This window comes from Ctenocephalides felis, unplaced genomic scaffold, assembly GCF_003426905.1.
Source record: "Ctenocephalides felis isolate EL2017-DRISC unplaced genomic scaffold, ASM342690v1 CF-g0.4_SCAFFOLD_03572, whole genome shotgun sequence".
Classification (NCBI taxonomy): Eukaryota; Metazoa; Arthropoda; class Insecta; order Siphonaptera; family Pulicidae; genus Ctenocephalides; species Ctenocephalides felis.
Genome location: NW_020539726.1, coordinates 23,049,438 through 23,068,126, shown reverse-complemented (window position 1 = coordinate 23,068,126; position 18,689 = coordinate 23,049,438). Strand labels below are relative to the sequence as shown.

At 28.3% G+C, this 18,689-nt stretch overlaps 1 protein-coding gene across 1 annotated transcript in view; it reads right to left on the bottom strand.

Moving 5' to 3' along the window:
- LOC113388227 overlaps nt 1–4,238 on the bottom strand; it is a 44,296-nt gene extending 40,058 nt beyond the window's left edge. Inside the window, exons 1-5 of the mRNA XM_026625625.1 lie at nt 4,234–4,238; nt 3,447–3,683; nt 3,038–3,102; nt 1,714–1,980; nt 38–160 (exon numbers count right to left, since the gene is read on the bottom strand). Of these exons, the coding sequence (XP_026481410.1) occupies nt 38–160; nt 1,714–1,980; nt 3,038–3,102; nt 3,447–3,683; nt 4,234–4,238 (697 nt within the window). The remainder of the gene's footprint in view (nt 1–37; nt 161–1,713; nt 1,981–3,037; nt 3,103–3,446; nt 3,684–4,233) is intronic.
- Between the last annotated feature and the right edge of the window lie 14,451 nt (nt 4,239–18,689).

Genomic DNA, 18,689 nt, shown 5'->3' with positions numbered 1-18,689 from the left:
TATTTTAAATATAAAACTCTATTGATCTAATACTTACGTAATATAATTCGGAGGTCTATAAGGGACAGCTTCTTGGAAATTATCAGAAATTCGTGGACCCTCAGCAGCAACATTCCTGGTGTATATGCAGGAGGTGAATCACGTGCAGATGAATCATCAACTGTAAAATTTAAATATATATTAACAAAAAAGAATTATTTCAATTCTATATCAATTGTTTGCATTAAATTAAAATTTATTTACCAAAAGAAAGTATACGTTTTTTTTAAAGCTAACAAATTGATTCTTATAGTAATGAGCTTATAAATATTACGAATTTATGTTCTATCATACATAATTTACCAGTTACCGAGAGTTCTAAACCAATATTATCTTAAATAATCGGAAAAGTTATTTTGAATTATATTATAATGAGCCTCAATTGTTTTTACTCATTACAGATTCATGGACCCATAGTCTTTACCATAAATGCAAGAAGTTAGAGTAAAAGTTAAATGCCAATGAACGGGTTTTTACAGGTTTCAATTTTCTTTTTCTCAAATGCACTACCCAGCAGTGCTTGCCAATGAGTACTATCTCATTTTGTCTACGAATTTCAACCACTTTAAAACTGAATTGCGCAATAAAGATAAAACATAGGTTCTTCATACTATGTGAAAAAAATGCGTAGTGTGTTTACGTTATTGTCAAGAAGAAAAAGAAATGCTATAACTTTAATACTCCCGCCATTTAGAAAAAAACTTAGAATTACCACGACGATTGTTTCTTTTGTGTGGTAAATACCAATGAAATAAATGCAGGCAATAGAAGCAAATGATCATAAACCACAACCCCAAAGGTATTTAAGTCTACTTCTGACCAGATACACAACCCTATCCATGCTAATGATGAACAACCTAGAACATCATCATCTCCTGCCTACCAAGTAATGGATGCAGAAACCAACGTTTAAGACAGGAAGAATTGAAAACTTGAATTGAAAAACTTGAAAAATTGAATTTGATGTATTTGATTTGAATTCATCACCTGCACTTAAATTCAAAACGGTTTTTGGAAAATTTTGGAGATATTACCGAAGAGCAGGGCGAGAGTATCCACCAAGACATCAGGACTTTGGAGGAGCGATATCAAGGAAGGTGAGACATCCACATGATGGCCGAAAATTGTTGGAGCTTATCAATTGAAAATCATATAAAAAGACTTTTAAAAGCATAAAATCTAATATGTAGTATTTTTTATTCTAATTTGGGGTAAAACTAGGATATTGGCATATCAGAAAAACTAGAGCTGTTAGCAAATTTCTGCCACTGTTTTCGTAATCAGAGCCCTCGAATTACTTAAAACCATCATAACATCTCAGAAAAAAAATTTTGTGTCGTCCAGTGTAATCAATGAGTCTCCAAAAAACATGACAAAACCACCATTAAAATAAACAAGATTGTGACAATGACGCTCAACATCTGACTGGAGTGTGATTATGGCTTTCTTCGTGTTATATAATCGCGAAAATGTTACTAAAACTAGCCAATTTTTAAATACTGTGTCATTTTGTCCATATATACCATATTGTTCGTATATCCTCTAGTAATTGCCATAATTATAATTCTTGGCAAAAACCTACTTGAAAAACTCATTTTCAAAAGGTACAATTAGATTTAAATTAAATACTGTCAATTAAAACATATATTATTAATATATGTATATTCAACTTACAGTATGATCCACTTTGAGAATAAGCATGGTTAATTGCATGCTCAGGCGCCATCATCGGAGCACTTGGATCATTCATTCCGTTTGTCTTCTCAGGAATTGCAGTAATTTCGTTTATCTTCCTCGCAACACGATACTTTACGACGAAACAACCAATAATTGCAAAAACCAAAATAACACCAACTACAGAGAAAATGATTATCAAAAGTGTGTGATTCGAAATATCTTGTTTTGGAGTATCTTTGTTAGAGTCGGTTGATGTGTCGTGGCCTGAAAACAGAATAATTGTTTTAGTGAAAAATTAGTCCGACCATACCATGCTTCATGCAATATTTTATTTTGTTTACCATTTTGTTTTGGTTAGCTTGCAAAAAAATAAAACGCTGATTAGTTGGTTTATGTATCTATATAATTGCATCAACACATATAGTCCATGGTTTTCATTTGCAATGAAATTTTAAATGATTATAATTTTTTTTTTTTTTTAAATATCTTAAAAAACGGGTAAACCGATTTCAAGAAGTTAAAAGGGTGTTGCATTTGGTGAAATTTGATAAAGATCAGCCAAGCCGTTTTTTTAGATTTAGCAGATAATTGCAATTTTTTTATCAATGCTTTAGCAAAAAAATCCTGAACCGATTTTGAAAATTCAGAAAGATATTAGTTGGACATCGTACTGATTAGTAGCTTTTGGTAAAGATTGGCCAGGCTTTTCTTCGAAATTAAGTCTTGTTTTTTTTAATGTTTTTGACGAAAATTTGTATGATGATATAGAGATGGTATGGAATATAGTTCATGGTGTAAATTAACGTACTCAAATATTATAAGAATCTTACGAAAAGTGTTTGAATTATAAAAGACATCAAAGTTTGCAAAAATGCTATGTTTATTTCATTCTGAGTTCTAAAGTACACAAACAGAATGAAATGTGTTTAATATTATAAGCTTGTTTGGAAGATATCAATTGGAAATTGGAAAAATCAATTGCGTTGATTAGTTTTTGGTAAATATTTGAAACTTTTTTTTTCGCAATAAACAGTTGAAAATTTAATCTAAATAGCTAATTTTCAATTCTTGCCGATTAAGTCGATCAAGAAAAAATGCTACTTACAACTAGTTAATTAATTAATATAATTATAATTTTTAAAAAATCAATTGCGTTGATTAGTTTTTGGTGAAAATCTGAAGCTTTTTTTCGCAATAAACAGTTGAAAATTTAATCTAAATAGCTAATTTTCAATTCTTACCGATTAAGTCGATCAAGAAAAAATACCACTTACAACTAGTTAATTAATTAATGTAATATAATTATAATTTTTTTCCTTACCTAAATCATTTTCCACGCATCTTTTTCTCCCAGTATTAAATTGATTCTGAGGGTCGTTTTGGAATCTGAAAATTCAATAATTATTTAAAAAAAATCTTTAAATGATACATAATATTTTTTGGGACTCTATTTGAAATTAAAAAATCAAATGTGCGTAATTGAATATCAAAGTGAATAATACTGTAATATAAAATATTTTTGAACGAATACAATGAAAGCATTGCAAAGACAAAAAAAACTTTGTAATTCCAGGTGAAAGATACATATATGAATTTAACATTAACGAATCCATAAATTGAAAGTGATTGATGTTAGATTAGTGGTTGTTTGATTAGTGGATAGAATGCACTTCTTACATTACAAAAAATTATCTATTATATTTTAAAAATATTAATATAATTATTTTTACCCCGGTAAGCACTCTCCACAATCTTTTGGATCTTTGGCACATCCTGGTGGATTACTTTGTCCATATTGGGAACAGTCCAAGCATGGGGTACAAAATTCATTTCGGTAGCAGTACTCATTTCCTAAACAATCACTATTTGATTGGCATTGTTTTAAGGCTAAACTGGAAACTACAGTCATTAAGCAGAATAGTATCAGAGGCATTGTTAATCTTTTTGGTTCTTTCATTATGGTGAATCTGAAAGGAAAAAAAAGTATAATTTAATAATATTTTTTATATTATTATTATATATGGCTATATATGACTTGATATTATTTTTACTAATATGATCTTAGGCTAGAATCAGAATAATCTTAGAATAATTATTAGATGGGTGAATCTAATGGTAAAACTCATGCTTTGCAAGTACATTTATATAATTCATTTAGCAAATAAATGGTGAATTTATATATATATATATACCGATTCTCAATGGTTGTAGATGGGTTGTGAATTGTACCGGATTTAATTATGTTTGGACATAGTTCTATTTGATGGCTAATAAATTATAATTATGAAATTTTGTGAGGTAATATATAATTTTCTTCTACTTGATGAAAAAATAACAAACAATTTTGAACACTTAATTAATATAAAAAAGTAAATAAAAAATAATTGATCTTTTATTAACTTTCCAATATAACAGTTTCCGAGTTACTTATAAAGCTTCACTAAAACTTATACAAATAAGTTATAAATATTTTACAGTATGTAATTGCACAACTGCAAATGAGATAACAATAATTACATCATTTTGTTAAAAAGACAATCTCAGGATAAACAACCAGATTAAACTAAAAAGTCTAAATTTAACCTGACTAGACTAAATTTAACCTGACAAAAAAATGTAAATGAAATATATAAATATATATGTCTTTAAAATTTGTATGCCTATAAATTATCACTTTCGTTTATCACATTATTTATGTCGATATAACAATTCAAGATATTATTTACCTTAACTTTTTATTAAAATAATATTTATCTTAGTACTAATAAAATTAATAGAACGATCTCACTAACCACTTGATTACAGATAAAAACAAGAAATAATCCTAAGGCAGCACGTGTGGAAGAAAAACGAAAGCAAGCCTGAACAAGCTCAACATTGAAAAAATGGTTTGTGTATTTGTTTGATGATAACTCTATCGTTTTTTATGATTAACACATTAATGTTTATTTACGTTTTTTTCGTAAAATCGTAAGATAAACATATTGAATGCGTTATGAATATGCAGCGATATCCACTTTCTTCGAAAATAAATAAGATAGATCAACCAGGACACCTAGTCTAACAACAAGTGTAAGTGGTGTCATGCAAGTTGTAAAAACTTCCCAATATGTGTAATGTACACACATCCCAATGTGTGTATCTGGCCTAAAAGTAAGAATTCAGATTTAGCTATTTAGATAAAATTCACAACTGTTTATTTCAAAAATAAAGATTTCACTTTTAAATATTATCAAAAAGGACGGAAGTGTCCAAAAATCCTTAAAAACCTTTCCACTCGCGAATTACGAGATTTATATGTATTTTGCCACCGGAACGGCGACATCCGAGTGGAAAGGGTTAACTTTCCGAAGTTAACTTGATTCTTCCCAATGATGTCAATCTCCAATGTACACTAAAGATACATATGGATTTTTCTCGAAACCAACTAAATTGGTTCACAAAGTGAGTCAGAAGCAAACAAATACATCGACTTATTTAGATTTAAAAAATTCAAGTGAATTTCTTTTAAAAATTTAATTTCCAACATCTTAGGAATCTCAATACCTTATCTTACTACGTTAAAACACTTGCACAATATCAAAATATATAAAAAACATTTATAATAACCCTACACAATTAGTATTAGACTTTATGTAACTGGTAAATGCATCATGAACAATGCTGAAGGTCAAGGTCAAATGTAGCATTTTCAAGACATTTTCCAAGTTTTCTAAAAAAAATTCAAGATATTTTCCAGTAATTTCGATACTTTATCATAAGAAAAAAGTTAAAAATTAATGCAACTGTAAAAAAAATTCCATGCAATTGATATTTGTCCTTCCTTGAACACTTTGTGCAAGAACTTAAACGCGCCATCAACAACGCCAACAATTGGACTTCACAAAACAATGAAACCATGACATTTATAAATAAACTTGAAAACTACAACATTATAATAAATAGAAAATATACTATACTATATATTACTAATTACAATCTACAACTTACGATTAATAGTAATCATATTAATATAAATCAAACAAATAATTTTTTTTGACTCTTTAAAAGCGATCTATAGATCTTGTTGATGTAGGACACTGAATGCAATAATGGAAACTTGTTTGAACAAACATACTACATCTTACTCCCTTTGGATCCTATCTCAAAATCACTATAGTCGAAAATTCAGACTTGCTATAACTAAGTTTGAGCTAAATTATATACGCAAAAACTAATTGCTGGTAATTAACTACAAATGTTCAATTTAAAGTTATTATTAAAAGTAATCAAACAAAGGATTTTTTTTGACTCTTTGAAAGCAATGCGATCTACAGATCATGTAGAGCGTAGAATGAACGCAATAAAGTAAACTTGTTCAAACAAACATACTACATCTGGATCCTATTTCAAGTATAGCTGTTAGGGCGACTGTATCCGTGCGCAGTCTCCCCTATTATTTCTACAATCGACATCGCGAATGTTCTAGAAATAAATCGCGATATCGCGATGACGAATCTATATAAAAAGCTTGAGAGATAACGCTTGCGATTCAACCACCATTATCACAAAGCAATGAACATTATTCTTATATAAATACATATTTTCTTTGTGTTCATTTTCAGCTAGCAACAACTTTTAACCTATACTAATGAATTATATGTCGAACTAATTGCGTATATAAATTAAAAGCTTGAGAGATAAAGTTTGCGATTCAACCATCCATTATCACAAAGTATTGCAACGTAACAATTCTTTTATACTAATGCGTATATCCTTCATTACTTATCATCTCCAGTTAGCAACAACTTTTAACCTACAATAATGAATTATGCGACATATTAATTACAGTATAATATTATATAAACGAATTTATTCAGAGCAAAGACCTACGACATTCATTAATTGCAGTCGTACGACATAACTTATCTGTAATATATAATAATTATAATTGTACATCTTGGTAATGGATAACTTTTAATTGTGATACGAGTTGTAAGTTCAATAAATGCTATAAATAAATCAAGAAACGTAAATTAACTCAACTACCCGAATGCCTAAATTAAACTGAAAGTTTCTGGAAAAAGTTAATACAAAGTCAATAAGATAACAAACAAATTCAACAAGAAATACTTATAATTAGATTGTTTTGCGTTATACATAATATAAAACAGCATATTTTATTGGAGTTTTTTATGCTGATGACAAACTATAGGTATTTCTTCTTTAAAATTAGCTTGTTATCATATTTTTTATTTAGTTAGCTGTGTATTGTTAGTTTTTTATTTTTGAAATACTATACTAAATCCAATAGCTTTGTTTTAGTGTTGGGTTGCACTAATACTTGAAATTAATGTTCGGTTAAGCAAATGACTTAGAATGAACAATTTAATCTTAATAATATTTTATTATATTATGGTTTATTATTTTTTGTTATCATTAACATCCTAAATTCAACTTTTCAATTAGATATACAGATTGCAGAATAAAATTAAAATTAAGAAAAAAATCATTAACATCTTAATCGGCACGATATCAGAAAAATTTTCATGTAAGCCATGGTAACTATCTTAGATAATTTAGTTAAAAAATTATCAAAAAAATTTATGGTATCAAAGAAAAAATAATTTTTTGCCAAAATTCCTGGAAAACACTATTTTTTTGACATAACTGACATGGTACTATATTTAAACTTTTTTTTCTTTTACCAAGTTGACAATGTAAGACATATATGTCTGATATATGGTTCTGTATGAAAAGCTTTTTAGCGTCAGACACATATGACTGACATGGCAATTAACGTGTTAATTTAGTGAGAAATATCTTACTCAAATTATTGATTATATCAAAAATGTTGTAAGCTGCCAAGTGGTTTTATCAGGCCTATTTTCATACAAATTGAAATATTTAATTATTGTTATTTGTAGCATTTTGTGGCATAGTATGCCTTTCCTGTAAAATTTATTCTGACAAAATTTAATTCAACTTGAATCTGGAATTGAATATATACGATTTCAGAATTATTTAAGATTAGACAGATAGGTAAAAGACAATAATGCAGATTTAAATATTTTCTTGTATTTTAAAGAAAATTAAATTAATTAAATAATATTATTTACGAAACGTATAAACTTTAAATATTTATCAAACGTCATTTTTGACATTACGAGTCTATTGATTGGTAGTTCTGTTTATTTGAAATGTCAACAATCGTCTTGAAGTTGTATACAATGCTTAAGTAAAAGGCAGCGATGCAAGTACAATTTTTTTAATTCTATTTTAAATCAAAATGAAATTAATAAACTAATATTACTTACAAAACGTACAAAGTTTATACGTTATACTATAAACTTCAAACATTATTCAAACGTCTTTTTTTGACATTACAACTCTTTTAGTTGGTAGTTCTGTTTGAAGAAATGTCAACTAGAAGTTGCAACTTGAAGTTGCATCAAAACATTACCATAACGCTTGAAATTTAGGTTATTACTTTTACTTATATATCAAAATAAAGTTTAAGATAAAATGTAATAGTTTACGTGGATTATTTAATTTAAAGTGTTATTTTGTGCAGTGTTTGCAAATATATGTAGAAAGCCCTAGACCCAATGATTTATTTATGGTATGTAGAATATTATTTGATTTTTGCTGTAAATATGTTGTATATAGTTAAGCTACTTCTTGGCATATTTCTTGATATAGAAACTTTTCAGAGTTAGTTCAAGATAATCTTAAAAATAAAACGAATTAGCCATTTCTAAATAAATTTAACGACTGTGATTAAATGTAACATTTTTTTCTCAGAAATGTTAGAAAAATTTTTCTTGACAGAATTTCTGAAAGTTTCCAAGGCGCCATATTTGATTGCTTTTATGTAAAAATTGTAAACCGAAAACTATATGTAAGAGCATTTTGACTTACATTTCACTTACAAAACTTACAAAATGAATTAATTTTTATTAATACTTCTCATATGCCAATAATGTTTGAAAGCGTTCGGTTTTAAATTCAAAATAATTGGCATTCAAGTCATTCATCATCAGCATCACAATGAAAATGAATGCTATAGCATTCAAGTCATTCAGCATCACAATGAAAATGAATGCTATAGCATTCACGTCTGCGAATGAGTTAAGTTTTGGTAAGTTTTAAAATAATGGGAAAATTTTCAACTGTTTAATCGCAAATAAAGTCTTCTCTTTTCACTTAAAACTAATAAATCTGATTTTCAATTTATATAATTCAAGTATCTATAATTGCATTAATTATAGTGCACAAACACTAGCTTAGATCATATACGGTGCATGTCCTGAAAGCGCGGCCCATTATTAAAAGCTATAATGAATCCATACAGGGTGTCCCAGAACTTAACGTCAAACCAAAACGGTAAGATAGTATTGAAGGTTAAAATTAGTATTGAAAAAATTATCTCAAGTTGTTTGGAAATTATGAGCTTTTAATGCAACCTAGAGCTTTGGTGAATTTAGTTTTCAGGTATTGTGGTTGATTTTGATTAATTTTATTCATATAATCTTTGGAACCCTAACCGTGATCATAACACAATTTCCCTAAGTTTTCCAAAATTAAGACTTTTTGTTGAACTATGACTATAAATTATTTAAAATGGATCGACTTTCAGAGGCCCTCTTTTATAAAAAAATGTACTAAAGTATGTTGGAAAGCTTCATCAGAAATTTGCGCATTTATGCAGGATTGTAAAATGGTAAAATACTTGATAATTTTATTATTCCGTATCGGAACTTTCCGTATCGAAAATTACATTTTTTGAAAAAAATTCTTTTAATTAGAAAAAATCAGATTTTCGAGTTTTGAAATTTTTGAATCGCATGTGTTAGCTGCTTATCCTATATATGTACTTGTTTATCTATGGTTAGTTGCGAACAGATGATATCAAAGCGCGTAAGCGCCGTGTCGCAGTCTAACGTTTATCCATTGGTTCTGAACCCATAGAAATGTAATCAAAATTCGTTCTTATTATTAAAATCTCTATAAGGTATCTAATAATATAATGTGCATGTCTAATGATCATTTTTGACCGCCAAATAGCATTTTTTTCCGTTGGATCTGCGATAACGCTGCACATGCTTTCCCAAAAAAATCATCATTTTTTCCCCCGCATCTTCTTATCGGATGGATCAGTCTTTACGAAAAACTAATCAGCACGTCCCTCCGCCAATACGAATCGAATGTTTTTTGAATTATTCAAATCGATTGACCCGTGTTCACAAAACATACACATACATTTTTTCTAAAGTATTCCAAAATGTTCAGAAACTTTGAAACGCAAAGATTTCAAAGATTTAATTTTCGATTTTTTTGCGATTAGTATAATTTACCCTACGGGAAGTTAAAAATTGGTTCAGGACTTATGTTATCTACGTCAAGGAAGAGAAATATTTTTTGACTCTGTAGCTAATAGTGATATTAGTAAATTCAAATTCTTAATATCGATAACTGTATCTCATTATGCAGTCATAAAGCATGATCAGCATTTGACAACGATACAATACTAATAACAAGTATGTTTTAAAAGTCGTAAGATAATTGTATAATTTGTGAACATAATAAATCTGTTAAGAGTCAACAGCAATAAGACGACTCGTTGGCATAGTCTCCATTTAGACTTCTACGCAAAAGACCACAAACGTCAAAGTACACACGATTTAATGCAATACACATGTTAAATATACAGTTTAAATCTTTTCCATCGTTCTTTACTTTTTTGTTACAATTTTTATGCACTTTACTGAGACCGTAATAATATAAACGATGACACCACAGCGATTGCACTTGGCTCTGAGCCAAAGGGAAAACCTAACGCGAATAGGTACGAGTTATATATACGCGTTTAATGATACTGAACAGATATATTGCTGTTTTAATTCGAAGGTGACATAATATTACACGAAAATACACATATAATATTTATATGCGTACTTGATCATAATCATAATAAGAATAAAAAAACTGATGCAACCGCCTTCATAGCTTCATTTTACTTTCTTCCATCTGCTTAACATCGTACGAACAAACACGTGTATTGTTAAACACAATCTGATGATCATGTAGAATGATTGTACGGACTTGGCATACTAATTATTGGCTAGTTTCAGATTAAATGGTTGGAAATGAATTTTTAGTTATGCTGGTCTAAACTAATTGGTCGATTCTGCCGCATAACAGACTAATGTTATGGCAAGACCATGTTACGCTCCAACTTCCATACATTATGCTACTGAATCATACTGAATACAAGGGCCAGCGGTGGCGATATAGGTTAGAACGTGCGCTAGTACCAACTAATCCAAGGTTCGCTGGTTCGATTCCCGCTACCGCCGATCCTGACATCAGGCAACTTTGATGTCAAATTTCCACTTGAGGTTATAGATCTCAAATATAGCCTCAAGTGGAAATCGCCTCTCGTGGTTATAGTTGCATATACATATAATAAAAAAATGTCAGCAAATACTTCGAGTGTAGATAATTAGTCATAACTGGACTGGACAACTACTGGGTTGCCATCATTTCAAGATTCATATAATACGTAAGAGAAGTCAAAACAATTACTGAATGTGTGACAGATTGTAATTAAAATAAAATTTAAAAAAATACTGAATACTGTCAAAATGTCATGTATTTGCTGTGCATTCAGGCGTTTTACACATGAACTCCAACGTCACTCGTATGTTATAAAACTGGGTCAGAAAGACCCTGTTATCTAAGATCGTTCTTCGGCATTTGTGCGGTTTCTAGGGTAGATTTTCTATCTGACAACCTGAGAAAAACGCCTGACTGCACACCAACCATATGTATTTTGTCAAATTTAGCATGGGAAGTTTGCCTTGCATAACATTTGTCTGTTATGGCAGAATCGGTTTATAAGATAGACCAATGTTATGGCAAAGCGGTGCTATGTAGCAGTATTCATATAAAATGGTACTAAAAACTGTCAAAATCTATGTGGTTGCTGTGCAGTCAGGCGTTTTGTATAGATAATCTAACTTAGAAAACGCATGTCAAAAAGCAATGTTATCATAACTGGAACTTTGAGATATGGCTTAATAACATATAAGTGAAGTTGCAGTTTATGTGTAAAAAGCCTGACAGCACAGCAAATTCATGGCATTTTGACAGTATTTAGTAACATTTCGTATGAAAACTTGAATATAACATATCCCTGCGATAACATTAGTCTATTTCACAAAAGAGTCGACCCATAAATGTACCTTATGGGAAATCAAGTCCAAAATTTTTGTCATTTGCTTTTTAATTTTCAGCAGAGGTAAAAGGCATATAAAACTGATGAAAAGTTATGAGCCGTGTCAAAATTGGTTTTCCAAATTTCGTTCTAGTTATTGTTCATACAAAGATGGAAAACGCCCTGGTCGTCCAATTGAAGTTGATTAAAAAGGAATTGTCTACTTTGAACAGTTATTATAATCCTAATGATCAATTCTGATATCTACATTGAACAACTAACGAAATTAAACAATGCAGTTAAAAAGGCTGCCTGAATTGGCAAATCAAAACTGTGATTATTGATTTAATACATTATTGACATCAAATTGGCCATTCGGCAAAAATTATTGGAGCTTGGTTGAGATGTTTTGTCACATTTCACATTTATATTTTATTATATTTAAGATAATTTTCAATGAGTACTGTTATTGAATAATTGCAAAGAGTACCCACAATGTGCAATATATTTCACAATTTCCAAATGTGAATTTTCGAAAAATGAATTTTAAATTTCATTTATTTAACACCAATAATCACTTTATCATATTTTCTTCCTGGTATTGCGAATCGTATACGATTAAAGCATTCTTTGAAAGGATAAAAGTGAAGCTTGGAGTTTTTATGTGCGCAAATTATGATTTTTTAAATACATAATGAACATATCATATTAAATGAAAAAGTAAAACTCACAAGCCTGAGTTCGATTGCCCCTTGCGTACAACCTGATATTAGGTAGTAGCACCTTATTTTCATTTTCAATTACAGCATATATACATACTTAAAATATAGATAGTAAATATATTTACAAGTAAAAATAGCCCTTTCCGAGAATTGCACATTAAATTAAAAGATACATGTTCAGTGTTGAATAAATCTGAATGCCAACCGTTGGGTTGCCTTGTAAAACAAGGCGTAAAGAAGAAGTTTCAACAAAACAGTTCATAGAGCTGCCAAGTTCTGATTACTGTTAAAAAAATTAGAATTATAATTTGGATAATAATTTCAACCTTGATAACACTGACCTACATCTACAACATATGATATGCGCGCTTGGAATTAATTCTTATCAATGAAGTTCAACGACTATATCATTATGATACAACAAGCACTACTATCAAGTAAGATGAATATTTTGCAAGTAATGTAACAAATTGATAGAAGAAACATACAATTCTGTAATATATAGAAGGAAACAAAAAAAGGCTCAATAAAAAAAAGTTCCAAAACTCTCTTCAATTATGTTTATAAACTAATTATGATTGTCTACCTGATACCGTAACTTCCACAATCTTAAAGAGCCAAACAAAACACTCAATTATACAGTCAATTTATATAATTAGGTAAATAGGAACATGAATATGACTTCAAAACCAATACATGATGTACAGGTCTCAAAAACACACAATTAAACACATTTTTAATCCGCTTCTAGTCCTCACTTTTATTTGGAATTTCCTGATCAAAATAATTTCATGTTGAGAGATGTCGATATCTTGTGCAATAGAGCACTAACCTTAACTGCGTCAAAACAAATAAAAAATAAAATCTAGACATGTTAAAAAATCAATCCAGTCCATACAAAATATTTTTAAATTATTTTATTAGTTATTTATTCTCAAAAAGTTGCAATTATTAGGAAGTACACAAATTATAGAACCATGTAATTGTGTTCAATTGAATTGAAACTATTCTAGAATTTACATTTGCTTTATAAATTAAACTTTTATTATATTTTTCAAATTGTTAGCATTTGTACCTTCAATTAACTCTAATAAAACATATCATTTGCTTGAATTTTTTAAAGATGCATTGTATCTAAGGTGACCATTTTTTTAAGTCAAAACCGAGATAGCAAATTTATGTTATGATAACACGAGTCGGAAAGCTTTAAATTAACACATTAAAGAATACAATAAAAACCAGTTTTTTATATAAATCAATTATTTTTAATCAGAATGCCGGATTAAATGTAATACTTTTTTATATGATATTTATCAATGATAGTACATCTTATATTTTTTAATCCATATGTTTTTTTCGCTTTCTAACATTATATAAAATTCTATTTAATTTTCTTTAAAATTAACTTGAAGAAATTAACACTTATTCGTTTGTTTTCATAATTTTTGTTAATTTATCTATTAATTCCTGAAAAAACAGGACAAAAAATCTAAATCCTGGACAAATATTGCTTTTAGAAACACCCTAAATACAAGGTGTAAATCCGGAACTGTTCCCCCAAATCAGGAATTATGGCCACATTAATTATATCGACAATTGGCGAAAATAATAGAAAATATAAATATTTGCCACGCCGAAACAAAAATAAATTTAAAAAATTTTTCAATTACAACTTTAAAAATAATAATACGCCATAAAATTTAAAGTTTTTATTGAACTTTGATCACTTGATTTTACGTTATCTTCATTTTAAAATCATTATAATTTCTAGATGCTTCCGAACAAAAAACGTTTACAAGTATTAACTGTTATAAGTGACAATAGTACTCAAATAGATAATTATCTATATTATTAATTTGGTTTGTAAAATACATAATCACAAATCTAAATATATGGATCAATCATATTCATTGTTATAGTAATATTATCAATAAATTTTATACATGATTCTAAATAACATAATGTTATTAACAAGTTATGAATTAGAAAACTATATTATATTACTGTATAAAGCCGATTGGCATATAAATATAATAAATAAATAAATAATGCATTGCCACGAATTATTAAAATGAGAAAAAAATACTACTATTCTGTAATTAATGTTTGGTAGTCCTATACTAGTATAGATAACATTGGAAAAAAAGGAAGAAAAATCATAATCAAATAATAATAAAGGGAAAAAAGAAGAAAAATAAACGGATTAATTATGATGATCAAATAATATTCTGAATAAATATTTCTTCTACATATTGTGTGTAATATTTGATACAACAATTGGTTTAATTTAAGCTACCTTGTTTAAATGATAAAAATAAAATTTTTAGTATATGTTATTAAAAAGTATATCTTTTTAATTGATTTTTACTATATTTGCTACATATTTGTTTCTATGGGGATAAAACCCAAATAGGGTAAAAATGTAATTTTTGAGTATATATTATTAAAAAGAATATATTTTTAATTGATTTTCACTGTATTTGATATATAGTTGTTGCTATGTGAATAATCTTTCTTTGCCATGAGGTAATATCAACTTAGACAAAAATATTTTGAAGTAATGAATAAAAATGTTAAGTGATACGATAAATGATAACTTGGCGCCGGCAAATAAAAAGCAAAATGGTAGATAAATGTATCAAACGTATCGCATCACAAAATAATAATACCTTGTTCTCTTCAAAGATAAAAAAGGCCTAATATATAAACTCACAATAAAATATTTATAACGAAATTGGCTCTCAAAAAAACATTTCACAAAACTCAGTATTAAAAACAATAAAATAAAATGTCGGTTTTTTAAGATCTCTTGTATAAAAATATAAAGAACGAAAAAAAACAGAAAATCAATAAATGTAGCAAACAGTTCAAATTTGTAAAGAATTTTCATCTGAGATAAAAAAAGCTTTAAATTTTAATTTTAATTAACTTTAAAGTTCAAACTTGAAATTCATGTTACATAATTGGTATTGCTAAATATCACTAACTTTACTATCTGATGCAACTCACAATCTTACAAATAAACTTCTAAATATTCACATCTATTAATTATATTAATTTATAAAAATGTTTTATTAATATAGATATTTTTACTAACGATCACTATACACTAACTTGTAATAGTACTGAAACACTATCCTCGTATATTTTCAAATACTAAAAAATGAGTATAATGCCACAATAAAATATAATATCTTTTTTTTTTAACATCAATTGTATAAAAATAAAAAGATCGAGTAAAAACCAAGTCAGTGATTGTAGTTAAAAATACGTGAAAAAAATCAAACTTGAAAATTACGTGCTTTTATTTGATTGAGCATGTAGCTACATTTTATTGCTTTTGCTGTTTGATGAAATTCATGATTAAGATAAAGTTATAAATTTTCACATATTAATTTACAAAAATGTTTATTACATTGGTTTTATGGAAAAGTAAAATAATGCACTTGTAATAAGTAAAAATTATTGGTACTCGTACACTGTCAACATTTTTTTTAAAACGCAACAACGTTAATATAATGTTACGTAATAAAATGAAATGTTTTTTTAAATAATTTGGAAAATAATAATAAAAAACAAAAAAAACACAAGATCGATGGTGTAGCCAAAAGTAAAAATATGTGAAAAAGTACACAGGTAATTTTTTTAAAAGATATTTCTAGTTGTAACTTGAAAATTATGTTGAATATTTAGTATTGCTACATATCATTAGTTTTACTGCAATTCACAATTCTTACAAAGTAAAATTCTGAGTGTTCACACCTGTTATAAATATTAATTTATAAAAATATTTATTACCTTGGTTTTGTAAACAAAAGTAAATTAAGACACAATTTTCTAGCGTTGACTTTAAATGTTACACTGATTTGTAATAAATACTAATTATTCACTCAAATATCATTTGAATAATAATAAAAAACGAGGAAAAAAACAAAATCAATTATTGTAGCCAAAACTAGAAATATGTAAAGACAGCATAAAGATTAAAAAGCGCCAACTTGAAAATTGCGCTACATATTTGATATTACTACATTTTATTGATCCTACACTTTGAGGGATTTTATGGCGAAGATAAACTTATAAATTTTCACATATTAATTTATAAAAATTTTAATTACCTTGGTTTTGTAGACAAAAGTAAAATAATATACATTTTCATCCAAAACTAGCGTTCGTTCACTTAACTAACGTTTAGTACCACTGACTTATGATAAATAAAAATTGTTGGTACTAGAACACAGTCCACTTTTATTTTTAAACAACTGATTATCTCCCACTCCATTTGATCAATCCCAAAGTCACCAGTTTTATTTGGAGGAGGAGCTTCCAGGAGTTTGCACACAAAGATAATTATAAACGCGCGAAAATTATAATCATATCAGTTTTAAAGATTGTAATTGTATTGTAGATTTTTTCATACATTTCTTTATTATATAAACAGATTTGATGACCTGCTTGCATTTGCGCATTATGGAGCGCCAATCACGTGTGGCTTAAACGGGAAGGGGGGTTTCACAAAAAATTACGAGATATCACCTGAGGAGAAGGGGGGGCTAATAAGGTATGACGAGTACTTATTTTTTAACAGAATTTATCCAACTTTTTTCCAGATACTAAAAATATACATGATGTTTGGAGGTAGAGGTGGAGAGGTTAAAAAAATCATTAGAAATGGATCACGTGATTAATGGACGGATCCTTATTATTACTCAGAAAAATAGCGATCAGAACTTTTGGGTCTTATAATCTGTTGTAATTTTATTTATTTACTAAAATGCTTCACTTTATCAGAAGACAACCCAAACGGTTGTCCTTATCTCTATGTGATGATTTTATTATTTATCATTAGCAAGACCGATTTTCTGGAGACAAAAACTTCTCATTCGGAAAGTTAGTAATGTAATCTGAAACGTCCAAGAAGAATATTTTTCAATCGGTACTCTTATATATTAGTTTTAGAAAAAAATGTTTGCAAGATATGAACTTTTGCATTTGTTGCGTCTAAACATGAAAATTGATGAAAGAATTATATAAAACTAACAATAAGAAAAAATACGGATCTTTAATTTTATGTTTTCTCGACGCTTCAAGTCATTCTGAATCATTTAGTATATGCATGTAAGCTTAATTCAGCGGTTTCCAACCTTTTTTTCCTTGCGCCCCCCTTTTGAAAGAAAAAAATATTGCGCCCCCCCCTAATTTTTTTAACAATTTAATTTAAATATACTTAATTGAAATTATGATTTATTCAATCTTGCACAATCCACATAATGCACAATATATGTATATTACAAAAAATAAACATACAAAATATACATACAAAAGTATACATACAAACATATACATACAAACATAACTATTGATTATAAGAAAAAATAATTTTAAATTAATAAAAACAAATGATATAATATTTCACTATTTAGTTTTACTATTTGTGAAGAAACAATTCCATTATTTTCACACCATCTTCTTCTGCTTCATAAATTTTCTTTTCATACCCAGTCACGTATTTATCCATTACAAACGGTTTTTTATAACAAATCAAAGAAAATCACTTTTTCACTACTTTCACAATAATCCTGGCTAATAATGTGCTAAAACTAAAGTTATAAATTTCAACTCAATAAAATTTAAAAATGATTTTTTCTAACGCGTGTATCTCCAGGACAACTAATGAATTCGATTTATAGATAACAGAATATAAAAGGATGCTTTTGTTTATTTACTTAAGTTAGTCTCGAGTAAGCATCGTGAATATTCGATATGATCCGAGTGCTTATCTTTTGTTTATAGGCCTACAGCTCACTCGGCTACAAACGCAAAAACGAAATATTTTGAATGCACCAAAAGTATAGTATGTATATTCATGCTGTTACATTTGTCCTGACAAAATTGCAGCGCGAAATTGTAGATTACTTGCATGTATTTTGCTGATTTGTTTTTGACACTTACTCACATTTAAAAACAATATTTTGAAAGAACTTTGCGCCCCCCCTTGGGACTGCCACCGCGCCCCCCCAGGGGGGCGCGCCCCACAGGTTGGAAATCGCTGG